This window comes from Colias eurytheme, chromosome 9 (assembly GCF_061535395.1).
Source record: "Colias eurytheme isolate Ceu_HAF_F1 chromosome 9, ilColEury1 Martin Lab GWU primary, whole genome shotgun sequence".
In the NCBI taxonomy this organism is placed as follows: domain Eukaryota; kingdom Metazoa; phylum Arthropoda; class Insecta; order Lepidoptera; family Pieridae; genus Colias; species Colias eurytheme.
This window is the reverse complement of record NC_142988.1, coordinates 10,084,835-10,101,683: the sequence shown is the minus strand read 5'-3', so window position 1 is coordinate 10,101,683 and position 16,849 is coordinate 10,084,835. Positions and strand designations below refer to the sequence as shown.

The following is a 16,849-nucleotide window of genomic DNA, read 5'->3' as shown; positions in this document are numbered from 1 at the left end:
AAAAAAATCAGCCAGTCGCCATTCTGTTTTCTTAAACGAAAGAGACAGACGAAATTATCTTACTCACTTTTGTAACGGTATTGCGTCCGTACGGGAGTGTCCAAAAAAGTCGGGCGCTTGGTCGAATGAGAATGATAAGCCAGTTGTCTCATTACTGGATAATGTAGGTCGGCTAAGCTGTTTGTTTTGGTTTATTGTTAGAAAACCATAGTGGATTAATGAGTGTGAACTAGTAAGATTCCAGTGCTCTGTGAAATTTTGAGTACTGGAGTTTTGAAGTACTGTGACAGGAGCAAATTGTAAACATTTGACTTGTGCTGTGGTTAAGTGGGTTTCCCGTTTGTTGTGTCACCATGGCTGAGGCTGCAGCTGCAACTACCAACAATCCGAATGCGGAAATTGTTCGCGGGCAGGTGTTTGAAGTTGGCCCTAGATATAAAAATCTGCAATATATCGGCGAGGGTGCTTACGGCATGGTTGTGTAAGTACATTTTGATAAACTTTCGTTATTATAAATAGAAACCTTAACTACAAAGTATCTGTTATCATTAATAAACCAAAAACACTTGCATAACTTCAATAAAAACAATATTTCCTATCTAGAATCATATGATGATTCGATTGTACGTGTTATTAGACATTGAAATTGCTATACGGTTAACTGATAAAGTGAAAGAAAACATATAAGTAAATTGATAAGTGCATATTACTCTGATTATAAACATTATTTCTATCAAATTATTGAAAAAGTTATTCAAGTGTGTACAAAAATGTAATTATAATTTTATTTAGAATACTATTTCATGCTTAGTATGTGTTTATTTACAACTTCATTAATTATACTCATTAAAGTAGTAGTTATATTTTTTTTGCCTTTTTGTATTAAATAATGAGTTTTGGTTATTTGCTCATAGTAAATATGTTCATGGAAACAATCTTATCTTTTTTTTTATGACTCACTTTAAGTGTGTTCTTAACTTTTTTAGTATTAAAATGCATCATATCAGAATATATTTGTATCTGTGAATTAATAAGAGTTTGATGATCAACATGAATCTTATTTTTATAAGTAGTAATATAATTAATTGTAAAAACAGAACTAGATACCTATGTCCAAAAGCGAGTTGCTGATATAATTTTTTTAATCTGCATTAGAGATGGTGAGGTGGGTGGGATTATTGTAATTGTATGATTGCCCTTATATGTAAATACATTTAATAAAATTTTATAAAGGTTTTTAAAAATTCATTCATTCCTATAATCTTATATATATAAAATTCTCGTGTCACAATGTTAGTCTGCATACTCCTCCGAAACGGGTGGACCGATTCTCATGAAATTTTCTGTGCATATTGGATAAGTCTGAGAATCGGCCAACATCTATTTTTCATATGTACCACGGGCGAAGCCGGGGCGGACCGCTAGTAATAATATAAAATTCTGAAATATAATATGTCTAAATAGCATTTTTTCTCATTGACAATAATACCAATACAATAAACCCTAATAGTATTTATTATCAGCTTAAAAGTGAAAGTTGCGTGTATTAGTCAACTATGCAATCATTTGTGATTCATTAGTTGAACCTAGTTTATCTCCTTGTAATAAAAATAATGTTGATCTTGCAAATTGTTCAGTCATATATTATGTAGGTACATAATATATTCTTAACTGATTTATCAAATTTTATTTTATACACAAATGCCTACTTGAAATATAATATAATTTAAGGCTTTTTCAATGTTTTATTGTACCGATAAATTATATGACCTATGTTTAGTTTAGATAACAATGTTGATGTTACTATTTTGAGATTCTTTTCACTTAGGCCTCAAAAGGATTCTTAGACTTAGTATTATATTCATCACATGCCAACAACTTCTTTATAAAAGCCTCTAATAGTTACTGTAGTTTGGCCATACATTTAAGGCTATAAAAATACTACTAGTACGTAAAATGTCTTTCCTATTAAGCTATTTATGCCCTACATCTTTTACTCATATATTATGTAATACATATTATAATCAAACAATAAATGGGTTTACATAATTAGCATGATCAGGCCATATATGAGCTAATAATCCACTACACTGGCTATGTGCGGATTGTCTGATGTCACATGTCATGAAAATTTTGATCCTTGGACATGCTGGTTTCCTCATGTTGTTTTCTTTCACTGTTCTGAGAAGTGATTTAATTAATATATAGATAAATTAAAAAATCAATATAATCCTTGCATGTTGCCGCGTGTGTGCAGAGCACACGTGTCCGAAGTGAAACTTCTTTGGCAAGATTCAAAGATACCCATGACATGACTGTATCACCATGACGCGACCTTAAAATTTTACTCTCAACGTGCCTAAAAAGGTTTTACTTCAAAAAGTCGCGTTAGTTACTTTACACCACTGTGAACCTACTTGAAATGGCCTATCCGTTTATATTCATTTCTGACATATTTTAATTTCTGTATTAATATTATTGGTAAAATGTTCAAAAATTTACCAAATAAATGCCAACCCGGACGGAGCCGAGTTGGTAACTAGTATACCAATTTACCTTGTAATGAGTCATATTTTAATAGTTAATTATCATACATTACCATCGTACCTACAGATGTAGGTATGTGTGGATTTATGGAAGAATATAATTTAGGTATCGATCATCGCGCATTCAGCGGTCGAAGCACGTACGATCGCTCTCTTAACTAAAATAATAATCTTTTGAATAACAATCTCCATTATGGTCCGGGATTATAACGATGTGTTAGATAGTAATATGTTTTATAAATCGCAAAACAGGAAATAGAACCGGAAAGGTGGGAAATTGATCAATTTTTATGTATGTATGTGGTACTCTCTAGAAATTGGTTAAATGTGAAGTAGAATTAATAATTTTAAGTAAATGTGACCGGACGTACAAAAAGGAATGAAAATATAAATATAATATTATAGGCAGGCAGAAGCCAAAGAGTGTTTGCCGACACCGTCGCAACTTTTTCTTTCATTGTAGGCATTCCTTTTTTTAAGTCCCGTAAAAATGTCCAGCTAAATTTCATACAGGTAGTAGGTACATACATACGAATATTTATTACTAGCTGCGCTTCGCGGTTTCACCCGCGTGGCTCCGCTTCTGTTGGTCTTAGCGTGATGATATACATATAGCCTATAGCCTTTTTCGATAAATGGGCTATATAACACTGAAAGAATTTTTCAATTCGGACCGCTAGTTCCTGAGATTAGTGCGTTCAAACAAACAAACACACAAACTCTTCAGCTTTATAATATTTTAGTATAGATTAAGTTGGTATGTTAGTAATATTTTGGCACAGATAACTGATAACGTATCAACAACAATTAAAACTGTTACTTAGATATTTTACAGAAAAAATCACTTTAATAATTCACCTGCATTGTTTCAATTTATATTGAGCTATCAACAAGTCATGTTATTTTAATTATATCCAGTTTATTTCATACAGTAACTTCTGGAATGCCCGGAAGTTCTGATGTAGGATGACCTCAGCCGTCGTAATTTACGTCCAAATATGTCCAAATTTTGCCCTAACTAATGCTTAGTCGGCGGCGAAGTAGAATTGATGTGGAGACTGGAGTCTGCATAACTCACAAGTTACCTTAACGTAAATTTATCTGTGTACGTCTAATTTATACTATATTGTATTTGTAAATTGTACGGTATATTTTGTGGTATCTGTGAAATTTATATTAGCTGTAATACTTTTATATTGCCCTGTGAAAGAGCAAAGCATTTATATGAAAATAGTCTAGCATTCTCCCTAAACTGGTATTTGTTTATTTAGGTAACTATTCTAAGTTACATTACACAATAACAATAACACAATATTACAGACTCAACTCAATTCAAACGGATCAAATAAACAAGGTACGGTCTACATTTTAGCTCATAGACTGAAAATATTAAAAAAAAATAAAAGAATGGTGAGCTTTGAGAAAGAAATGTTTAATTAGAACGAGTATTCAATACACAATTGAGACTTTGAAATATAAATACTTACGTTGTACACACTTTAAAGTATTAACAAAGTTTTAGAAATTTGATTAATATTGTTATCTTCAACTTCATGAAGATGTATGTATAAGGGCGTTTGTCCACTACAAGGAATTTTACGGTCCGGCATTCCGATTTTTTACGGTCCGGTATGGCACGCAATTAATCTAAATACTAGCTTGTGCACTATACGTAATTTTACTGTCCGACATTTTACTTTTCCCTATTCCGGATGGTTTTTTGAGTTTACGAGTCGCTGTAGGTATAATTGTTTTCGAGTTCCCACTTGCTTGGATTTTACTCTTTTTATTGCATATGCCAATTGAAAGCAAGCTCTTGTTTTACTTTCTTTTAGCTGGTAATGAGATTTGAGAAGTCGGTATTGTTATTTTATATACATTGACCAAGCATTGACCTATAATTATTAGGTATCTAAGTAAGTGTTGGTAAGTTAAAGTTCAAGTGGGAATAGATTTAGCTCCTCGTCACCGATTAAAATAAGTAAGTGAAACACGCATTTTAAATCTCTTACGGAACTTTACTTTTTATTATAACGAAGTAATATAATATTTCACCTTCTATATTTTTACTCGTTTCTTGTAAAATGCGAAAACAATCATTTATGATAGCATTATACCGCCATACTTCCTTGAACTGTACCGCACTGATCCGAGTAAAGACGGACAGGTGCACAAGCAATTCATCGGTTTTTTCATGCCACACCGGACCGTAAAAAATCGGAATGCCGGACAGTAAAATTCCTTGTAGTGCACAAGCGCCCTAAGTTCCCTTTTTAAATTCATAAATGTAATTATTAATATTTCGTTCCGTTCCGAAATAGAGCGGTTTAAAGGCATAGTTTTTGTGTGGCGATAGTTAGGAGGCTACAGAGTTACATAAGTTTCTTTACCGCGGTAAAACATTTCCCTTGGAAATTAATTTTGACCACGCCGCCGCGGCCTAAACCGCGGCCGGAATACTAGTTGTATAAAGTACCTAAGGAAGGTCTTTTTAGACAAAATCCAGTGGAAAAACACGGGAAAATATAATTTACCTTGCGAATCTCGCGGTATCAATCTTCCTGTATCCTATCTATTACTCTTAAAGATGTACAATTGTACGCATGAACCATATTGCACGCCTCATAAGCGAAGCGTTGAGGTGGGTACTACTGTCACTTCGCGCAAAACATCTGATTTTTCAAACTTAAAATGTCTTTATGTATCATACATTGCACTTGTAAGATAATACATACACACACATATTAAGAAAAAACACTATTTTTAACATTAATGATATTTTTGATGTCATTTTTGTTATTTAAACTAGTTAAAAAACAGTTTAAAAAAGTTCTGTCTTGGACGTCCGTGTGTCTGTATGTGCGGAGGATTTTCTTGTTAACACGATAGCGACCGAAATACTTTACTAATCGAGTCTTTTTTTTTCTCTTACGCTTGAGTATGCTCAGGAATAGAACCCTTTCATTTTTCAGGGTCTGATTCGATGTGGTTTAATTGTTATTAAATAAACAAAAATAATAATTAATAAATAATTATTAAAAAAATTATGAGGCGTGCACTTTTGGATTTTCCAAATTATTTTTCACTTCCCATTATTACCATCTGCTAACAATAAATCACCATTATTATATCTTTTTCCTAAGGTTTCTTGAAATTTCTTCCATTCAATGGCGTCTTAAGCTCGTGCTTTAAAGATTTATGATGCTTTATTTATTAAGAGATTTCATGAACTTGAGAAATATTGCCAAGTAGGTACTGAGGATTCATTGTACGTTTTTATATAGGTACTAGCGGTCCGCCCCGGCTTCGCCCGTGGTACATGTTTACGTTTTCTCTACATAAAAACCATCCTCGTCCTTCAAGGAATATAATAAAAAAATAATTATCGAAATCGGTTCAGCCGTTCTCGAGTTATGCGCTTACCAACACATTTTGCGATTCATCTATATACTAATATTATAAAGAGGAAAAGTTTGTAAGTATGTATGTATGTATGTATGTATGTATGGTTTTCACGCATAAACTACTGGACCGATTTCAAAAATTCTTTCACCATTAGAAAGCTGCATCTTTACTGAGCAACATAGGCTATATTGCATTTTCAAAAAAAATAGAGATCCTTACCAAAAATGCAATAATGTAACCCAAGGTGTAAAAAAATCCTCAATAAAACTTCTGTCATCGCGTGCGCTGCGGAATCTATTGAAGATAGAACAAAAAAATGTTCTACGGTATTATAGAATGGATCAATATCTACAAGAAAGTCCGCGATACCATATGTCCATCTTCAGTAGTTATGTTACTACAACAACTATTTTACGTTTTCAAAGTAAATAGAAGTGCCGAAAGTAATCAAACCATGTTATCCATACACATATATTAATCCTTATCCCATTAAATGATGTTTTATTATAGACTGTTTCAATACCAGCAAAATACTTTTGAAATGAAAAGAATTGGATATTCCATTCAAAAGATATAACGAATTTTTAAAAGTGTCAATCTACAGAAAATAGTAGGTATACTGTTCGAGCAGGCCGTAGTGCGGGGGTCACGGAGGAATTCTACCAATATGCGTCATTTCCCCACTAAAACAAAAAAAAAAGGCCGTAGTGCGGGACGGGGTAAAGGTGATTTTCATGTGATTAAAAATTAAACCTATAGTCCGACCTATAGTAGACTTTTCACTGTAATCTATGCGGGTGAAACCGCAGGGCATTGCTAGTTTTTATATATAAGAAGACTAGCGGTCCGCCCTGGCTTCGCCCGTGGTACATGTTTATGTTTTCTCTACATAAGAACCATCCTCGTACTTCAAGGAATATAATAAAAAAAAAGAATTATCGAAATCGGTTCAGCCGTTCTCGAGTTATGCGCTTACCAACACATTTTGCGATTCATTTTTATATATATTATATAATATTATAAAGAGGAAAGGTTTGTATGTATGTATGTATGTATGTATGTATGGTTTTCACGCATAAACTACTGGACCGATTTTGATGAAATTTGGCACATATAATCTTTAGACCCTGAGAAAGAACATAGGCTACCTTTTATTGCGAAATATGTACCACGGGCGAAGCCGGGGCGGACCGCTAGTTTTTATATATAAGAAAGAAGAAGAAGAAGAAGATTGTAGTAGGTATTATTGGAAGTTGATAAAGCTCATGGACTCTTTTTTAAAGATTTTGAAAACTACTGATAGGTAAGTAGACTACAGAAATCTCAATCTAACACCAACGCGACGTTGGTTCGTACTTTTTTTTTAAATTACGTTTTTCATCAGCTCTGAATTTAAAATGAAACAAGTTACTAGTGTTTTCCTACGAATGTAGATGTATTCTGTAAAACAATTATTTTTCGCATTCGTTTTGCGGTTTGTGGTCAAGAATTTAATCGATTTGTGTATTGTTATGTAACATATTTAGCGAAGTATAACTTTAAACGTATTTCTTTGCAAACATATTTTTTGTCTGTTTTGATGATTGTTCCTTTAACTCCTCGAGGAGCATAGGGCCTCAGTAAACTTTTTCCAGTCACGTCGATTTTGGGCTTTTGCTTTGACTTCTTGCCACGACAGGCCGGTTTTATTTAGTTCAGCAACCACGGATCTCCTCCACGATGCAGGGGGACGACCTTTTCTTCTACGACCATTCGGGGGCGTCCAGTTATGTCTGTTTTACTTTCAATTTAAAGCTAGTCTCAAAATCGGCCATTATCGCTCGTTCGTGTTAACATCTGAGACAAGCTGTTACAAGCACTTACCTCGTGTCTGGTGGGATCCGATTTAATATAGATAGTGACCAATAAATGGGTATTTATGCGTAGTTATAGGTATATTAAGAAGAGCTGGAACGTCAACACATTTACACATTGCACATGTTAGGCCGGGAGATACTGACACAAAATTTCGGGTCATTTGTAACAGGATGGCGGTCTAGAGGGGTCTTAGTACGCAATGACAAAAAGAAAAATGATGGTCAGAACGCTGGTACCGGCGGACTAGTCGCGTGGGCGTTAGTCACACTCGTCGGATAAATAGCGAAAGTCCAACGATTTGTAACACAAAAATTTTAGAATTTACCGATAGCCCTTGAAAAAGATGTAGGCGGTAGTGTCATGCCATACTTTTACGATGTGACTTACAGTCCGCCATACCGACGTGAATGCGTTGATTTAAAAAAAACAATTCAACCATTTGTACCGGGCTCACTTTTGCACAGGTAACCATCGTCGTGCAGCCATTTACTAAAATCGCCATGCCATACTTTTCGGACGATTCCAAATGGTCGACATACCGCGGAAAATCTGCAAATTTTTGAATTTTTTTTTCTCGCCAAACGATTTGTACCAACTACCACCCTACATTTTTTTTTCAACAACTCCTGAATGATTATAAATAGAAGTGTGATAATGCCATACCTGTGGGAGGTGGCGAATGTGTATAAGATTTTTTTCTTATTGTAAGATTTTATTCGTAGTTTGAACGATTTGTAGCAGTATGGCACTAATTTTTCCCTCTATTAAAAGTATGGCAAATATAATAATGGTCACGTTGCATCATATACTTTCCAAAAATGCCGTACTGGTACAAATCGCCAATTCTTTTCATTTTTTTTTACGTCTTGGCTTAAGTCTTACAATCATCCGCCCCATGTTTGCAATCTGCGATATTTTTTTCTAGGTAGAATTGTATACAAACAAACAGAATATAATGATCCCATACTGTAAAAAATTATTTTACGTATTGTACAGTCGTATTTTTGAAACGTGACGAATAAATTAATTTTCAAGTATGGCAGCACTTTTTCCCCCTACTAGAAGTATGGCAAATATAATAATGGTCACATTTTATCAAATACTCTCCAAAAATCCAAATGCAATACTGGTACAAATTGTTTGGCGAAAAAAAATTTTTATTGCAGATTTTCGGCGGTATGGTGGCCATTTGGAATCGTCCGAAAGTATGGCATGGTGATTTTCGTAAATGTCTGCACGATGATGATTACCTGTGCAAAAGTTAGCCTGGTACAAATGTTTGAATTGTTTTTTTTTTAATCAACGCATCGCGTCGGTATGGGGGGCTGTAAGTTACACCGGAAAAGTATGGCATGACACTACCGCCTACATCTTTTTTATGGGCTATCGGTGAATTCTAAAATTTTTGTGTTACAAATTGTTTGACTTTCGCTATTTATCCGACGAGTTCGACTAACGCCCACGCGACTAGTCCGCCGGTACCAGCGTTCTGAGTTCTGACCATCATTTTGCTTTTAGTCATTGCGTAATAAGACCTCTGTAGAACCGCCATTCTGTTACAAATGACCCGAAATTTTGTGTCAGTATCTCCCGGCCTATGTATGTGTCATATTTTGCAATTGTTTATAAATACAGGGTGATGTAATTGGTGTAGTACGAATATCTAAAAATCTATGAAGAATTTTGTGATACAGTAAATGGAAGAATTATAGACTATTTTACAGTATTTAATAAAATCATTTAATTTTTTGTTCATTTTCATTAGAAATGTCAATTTTTCTCACCAAGGTGGAAATTTGGATGATAAGGATCTTGTTAGAAAAATATAAATTTTGACTAAAATCGGCATTTTTTTTTTTCAAAAATCAAATTACTAATTAATAATCAGAGTTATCACATTATTAAAAAAAATAAGCCAAACTATACACAATTTTTACCTACTTGATGCAATCCTCAAAGATCATGGACATAGTGTATTGCGCCTTCCCCCATACCATCCAGAACTCAACCCAATAGAGTTACTATGGGGCATAATTAAAGGGAAAGTAGCATCACAAAATGTGAACTTTAACTTGAAAACTGTGTAAGAATTATTTAGAAAGGAAGCAAATGCTATTAGTCTGGATATTTTTAGTGACGTTTGGAGAAAGACGCGAGAACATGAGGAAAAATATATTCAATTAGAACCAAAAGTAGATAATAATTACACTGACTCATTTATAATAACATTAAGAAATTCCGACAACGAAACATCGAGTTCTTCGAGCGATGAAAGTTACAGTGAAGTAGAAGATTACGATTATGATTAAATAGATTCTTCTTCTTCTCTATAGATACTGCTTTCTGAATTGGTGGTAATTGTTAAAACTGTTAAACTGTTATGACGATTCAAAAGTGCTTCTAGAAGAAGTCTAATTGTATAAATGTTTGAGTTTGAGTTTAAAACCAATAGTGTGAAAATTATACAATAAACATGTAACACATATTTGTTAGCGCGTATTGGTAGGTATTACGTACTTACTACAAATATAATATTTCTTAGATATCTTTACTCGACCAAAGTCAGGAATTTAATTATTATTTGATAATTGAATGATTATTAATACTTTTATCCAATTGATTATTATTAGAATAAATAATTAACTTCATCAATTGATTTACTTTTAAATTATAATTTTACAGGTAAATTATGAGAGCTTTCATAAGTAATTATATTTGCATATATATATATATCTACAACGCACCCATTTTACAATTCAAGTCTAAAATGAAACTAGAGTCGCATTTATTTTTGAACATACTGTAAGTGAAATTGCATAAGTGTGAGTACTGTGAACATGCCAGCTTTCCCTAATTTACCTATATTTAAATATAGACAGGTATATAAACAGACAATTTTGTGTTTTGTCGTAAGTCTCTTATATCGACCACATTAAAAAGTAATCAGAGTAACTTAAACGGGATGTTATTGCATCTAAAAAATAGAATCAAGTACTCTCAGAATAAGTGCTCTTTTGTCATATTATTCTCCGAATGGAGAAAGTACATACTTAAACTTGAGGAAATTCTAGTTCGGGTCGAGGATATCTTGCAAAAGAAATGTGAAGTCAATATTGTTGTTCATGGGTTTTTATTGATCTGTAATAATAAAGAGGTCGTTGAACGCTGTGAGTGCCTAAACACAGTTCCATTATAGTATTGGTTTTATATTTTAGTACAATGGTATCTTTAGCTTCTTTCTATTTTACTGATGACAGTGAAATTATAAATAAATCACAAACCTTCATCATTCATTCATTTTTCACCGTATTCTTTAAATCTATAATTATTCCTTTAAAGTTTAAAACATTTACTAGTAATTACGAATCAATCATAATTTATCATTATTAAATTATTTGAAAGGAAATGTCCAATTAGGGATGGGACCATTTATGACGATATTCACAACACACAGACATCAACTTAGTAAATATTTTTACTTCGACGACTATAAATGATAATTAATTTATTGAAAAAATATCTAGTAGCCCCTTTTGTAGGCTGCTATTTGATTACTGATTGATATTCTAATAATTTTAATTATATAATTTTTATACTGTGTAAGGATAACATAGGAATCCTAGCCGACATGCAGTCGTCTCACCGCACAAGTTTATTCCACTAGATTGATTCTCCATGCGCCTCCGGTCAACCCAAGGGCTCAGTGGGAAGCGTAGCGTGAACATTAAATAATTTGTCACTCCGGTGATTCGAGCTCTCGTGATCTTGGCGTAAAAAATTAAAACCACTTCCTTAGTGCACTGGTAATTGAGATTGGCGTCTCTTGTATCCTGTATCCATATTAAGGATTCCTTTCCTGTTGTTGGAATTAGTGTAAAAAGTTGCCTGATTACAATAGGATAGACGCAATTTTGACGTCACAAGATGGTGGAATTTATAAGGTAAAGGCAATATAAAAACGATTTGTTACAAATGTTATGTTACATTTAACCCATCATATAACATTCATATCAATCTAAAACGTATCGTAATGCTCCAATTTTATTTCATTATACAAATGAAATATGTATTAAATACGTACGTATGGCTGCCGGCGGAATTACTCTGTTTAACGGACCATGGTATTAGATACCGTATCGACATATTTACAAGTACAAGTATGTGTCAGCATACTTGAGATTTGCAACTGTATATTGGAAATATTCGCTGACTAAGTGAATGGATATAATTCTTGATCAACAATAATTACGCTCGGCAAATCAATCAATATTCTGGGCTGCTCCTGACATTCTCGTTAATTTGTTATTAATTATGTTAACAAGGTCTTTATTTATGTTTCTTTCTGATAAAAACAGAGCTACGGAAGGGTTGTATTGTGGAGACAGGTGTAAGACGCCTTTGTAAGCCCACCTAACGGGTTGTTGTTTGTTTGACAATGATAAATTGTCTTACGTGTTACCAAACGATATTTTCGCCAGTGAGTTGCGGTTTCGTAGCATACAAGCCAATAAGTTTTCCTCGATTATTTAAATTAAATAAGCGGCCATGTGCAAACCGACCTTCGTTATTACTTATCGGCTTTTGCGTCTGCGATTGTTACAATTAACCTTAATTAAACTGTTCATGGAATGTCCAACGTGCGTTCACCTTTTGTGACGTGACAGCATTATCAAATTTCTGACGTTTTATATTAAACAAGCGTAAGCTTATGAAGCTTTGTTCAGTAACATGATTGCCTACCGCGATAGCGTCCACCGAAATTGGTATTAAAGTAAACATCGAGCGACAAAGCTTACAAAGTGAGTTATATATTCAAATCCATTTTGATAATATTATAATCTAAATATGAAGTTGTAAAGAGACAATTCCACAACATTTGATTTTTGCCTTTATTATTTTTGTACCTATTTTTTTAAAGTAATATGAAATATCACATAAAAATAAACTGCTCTACGGCTTTGATCTTGAGTTAGAATTCAATATGAATAAATATGTTGGAATTGGGATATTATTTTCATGTCTCATTAAAACAAGTTAACTACATATTTCTATCGTATTAAAAAAAGCGCTTACAAAAGATTGAGCATTTTTAAAGATTTCGTTCCATAATCCATTCAATATTGTTTGCACAAAGTTGACAGGCACATAGCGGCACGAGCGGCTGACGCGAGACTTTGTTTAGGCAAAGTGAGTCACTTCCTATTGTTCCACCATACTAGTTGGGTCTGTCGCATGTTTTCCTGCCACGGGACTGGATACGCTAACCGAGTCCCTGCTGAACAATAGCCGTGTTATTCTTTTCTCATCATATATTTTGTACCTATATTGCGCAAGGTACTCTTTTATAGCAGCAAACTTGACTAGAATTAATGCGTCGGAATTTCTATTGTTTACGTTTTTGCGACCTACATTCATGTAGTATAGGTACGTGCAAATAGGATTAGCCCCGTTTTAAAAATCAATACGCTGCAAAATTTTATTTAACTTCTTTATTGTTTTATTTTACATTTTGGTTTACAATCAAGCAGTGCTACAACACGTAGTTTATTTTAAATACATCGAATATCTACTTGACCTACAATATACGTATATATATTATTTCCTCATTGATTAGGTACTTATTGCAGGAACGTGTCAAATGTGTTACAAAAGTGTGCCAACAAGTCCTCAGTTAGGTACAATATCCCAAGTACCTCCAGAGCATTATGAGTAGGTAATAATGGTTATAAAACTTTATCGCAATTGATACTGTTGGCTATGTGCAAAGCGGTTGATATTAAACGACTATGACCAGAGTAATTTGAGCGATAAACTCAATAAAAGTGTCGCAAGTAATGATGGATGGAACACGCGCTCCATCTCCTAAGAACATGAAGAGTATGAGAAACCTGCAATACAATCACTGGTAAGAAATTACTCGGTCGGGCCCGGACAGGGGTCTGATGTGGGTACAGGGTACAATGAGCACATTTGCTATTAATCACATGGCGCCATATCAATTTATTATTTCACTCGCAATCATTTCAAGCATACTCGTGATGTTATCGTGATAATGTTGACGAAACTGATAAATGTTTGCAATTCCAAATACGTACGTGCGCTTCAGCTTTCCACTATCATCGTATTCTATTATTGTTTATGATGCGATAATTCATGGTGGAATATTATATTTGTATTTCCTCCGCTTTTAAATCTAATTGAAGCTATTTATAGGTCTGATTTATATTTAACATGAATAATTCCTTGAATAATCCTGGTATAATCTATACTAATATTATAAAGAGGAAAGGTTTGTATGTATGTATGGTTTTCACGCATAAACTACTGGACCGATTTTGATGAAATTTGGCACAGATAATCTTTAGACTCTGAGAAAGAACATAGGCTACCTTTTATTGCAAAATATGTACCACGGGCGAAGCCGGGGCGGACCGCTAGTTTCCTTATAAAAGTAAAAATGTAAAACTGTTGTGCCAGTAAGTATAATGAAATGATGTTCGCCGTTAAAATGTACGTTCTAATGAGGATACGTAACAGGGTATTAGTAACACGAATGATTTTGTTTTTTACATTCTTCGTTAATGACAGTGTGGTAGATATCTAATGATGCGGTTGCAAGACAGTTTATACTTTATAGTGAAACTGGGAAATACAAAACACCTAAAGCACCCAAAAAGAAAACATTATTGTTTTAATTTCTCTATATTTCTTCCTAGTTGAATATAATGTTAACCAAGCTTTGCTAGTTGCTAGCAAAATTTTTATTCAACGCTTGGTTTAACGTAATAAAACAAAATGGAAACACAAATGAAAAACAATGCAGAACAAAGTAAAATCAAGTAAATGGATAGGCTTTTCAAAATTGTTTAATATCAAAGCCTTTTTGAGTTAAACTAATAATCAACTTGAGGATAAGCCATTCTTAATTGTTTCCGAAATTAAGTTTTCTTTAGACGAAATTGTGAACCGACTAACAAATGCCGGGCAATTAAGATTCCTTACTGCTTTAATTAATTGTTTGCGAAAGTGCGTATTAAATTCGCAGCTCCTAAACCTTATGGCATGGGTTCTGAGTGTCGGATGAAGTATTGACGTTATACGAGCATTATTTATATGAGGAAATTAATTTGATTGTTGCGTGATTGCGAAACGAGCGATGAAAAGGGGCGGCTGACGAAATATAACGATCCATTAGAGCCTCCCGGACTAACCTACATTTGTGTCATCGCTGCGGTAATTAAATGTATTTATGATGTATCCAGTTCATGGAAGAACCTTGTCTTACATTATGGGAAAATTGAAAAAATGTTTCTAAACTGAGTAAAAGGGTACAAAAAACATACGGGATGTATAATGAAATGTATTGAGGAAAATAAAATGTGAGTTATAGGTAATAGGTATATTATGAAACAATAACGTATTCACGTATAGTACGACATAAAAGAGATGAAATTAATTATTTTGGAACTAATTCGTTTTTCATTACCTGGCAACCCTGAATTGGCAATGTAGCTGTCAAGTTGAATAAAAATTTGTTGTTTTTTTCGTGAAGTGGAGAATTATTGAGATAAAATTGTTATTTAGAACAAGAAATTTAAATAAAAAAGGAGACATCATGAAAAAGGTTAAACGTAGCGGTGTCCGTGATGTGGTGTATAAAGTTTTTATTCGGTGTTCGTCCGAATTTCAAGCTGGAAATTTATTGACTGATTTGGAAAACGTTTACAAACGTACAGCAGAATATACCGGTGAGATTCCATTTATTTTTGCTCAGTACTACGTAAAATAGAATATTCCATTAGTAACGAGTGTTTAATGTATGTATGTATGGCGATTATTACGTTTTCGCAATTTAATTTGAGGTTATTTGTATGTAAACAAAAACTAGTTTTTATAGTGCGACCAGCACAATTTGAGTCAAGAAGTTATATCCAATCCAACCAGCCTCAAATAAAGTACCTAGTTTAGATTTTACTACATAGTATAGTGATAACTGTTTTCATACAGCTATCTATCTATTAATCAATCAAACCATAAGAAAAAAAATCATATTTACTGTATCATATTTACAGATACTGAAGATGCCCCGTACCCTCTTGCCAGTACTTCGAAACAGAGTGATGATCAGTCCTTTGAAGGAGTAGAATATTTAGATTTTGATGAATTATATTAATGTACAAAATTTATCTACAAAAAAAATAAAAATATGTGGTTTTCAAATCGCCTTGTTTTTTTCTACCCGACGGACCCAGAAAGAGGGTAATGTGTTTGAGCTGCATGTATGCTTGTTTGTTTGTATGTTTGATTCTATGTGCGCCTCTGCAGTCTAAACACTTGACCGATTTTTATAAAATAACTAATTCCAAATACATTTAAGTAAAATTTGACCTAGGTAGGTCAATTAAAATACTAATGTATTTTTGTCTTAAATTACACTATTGCTACAATGAAACAATTATAACGGTTTAAATCGCGGTATTTATTTTAGATTATATTATATAGATTTTTGGATTTTTATTCTATAGTATCAAGATCGCTTGCGTCGCAGTATCAGTGTTGCTATATGAGCGACGGTGGCGCCCTCATTTATTTTCATCTCTTTTGTGTCGCACTGTAAAACATTTTCGTAAGTGAACTTTTTAATTTTTATATTGGAGTAATTGAGGAAGATGCTGAAACAATATTGAACAATTTTTGTTTGACTTAAAGTTAAAGTTAAGTGAATTAAATAAACTTTCAATATCTGGTTTAAAAATAAAAGACGCTTGCGAAATATAAACTTGCGTAAAAGCGGGAACAAAATTTATATCACATTATATAGATTTGCTATTGCTATTTGTTGCTATGGCTTATTCGCCATCTCGCAAAAGTCAACGTTGAATATAAAAGAAAAAGAAAGCTCCATATGAAATAATGTACTTGCACAATGTATGCTACATTATCAACGCTTCGATCATCCTTACAATTCTGGGTCAAGTGGAGGGTAAACAGGGTGAAGGCTTACAAGGGTGCTACTGTAAATAAATGTACCTATTCTTTCT

The 16,849-nt window shown here is 33.4% G+C and overlaps 1 protein-coding gene across 1 annotated transcript in view; it reads left to right on the top strand.

Annotated features, from left to right (window-relative positions):
- The first annotated feature begins 12 nt into the window (after positions 1-12).
- Positions 13-16,849, top strand: part of rl (Mitogen-activated protein kinase rl) — a 62,630-nt gene continuing 45,793 nt past the window's right edge. Inside the window, exon 1 of the mRNA XM_090105514.1 lies at positions 13-481. Coding sequence (XP_089961640.1) covers positions 354-481 — 128 coding nt within the window. The 5' untranslated portion in view covers positions 13-353. The remainder of the gene's footprint in view (positions 482-16,849) is intronic.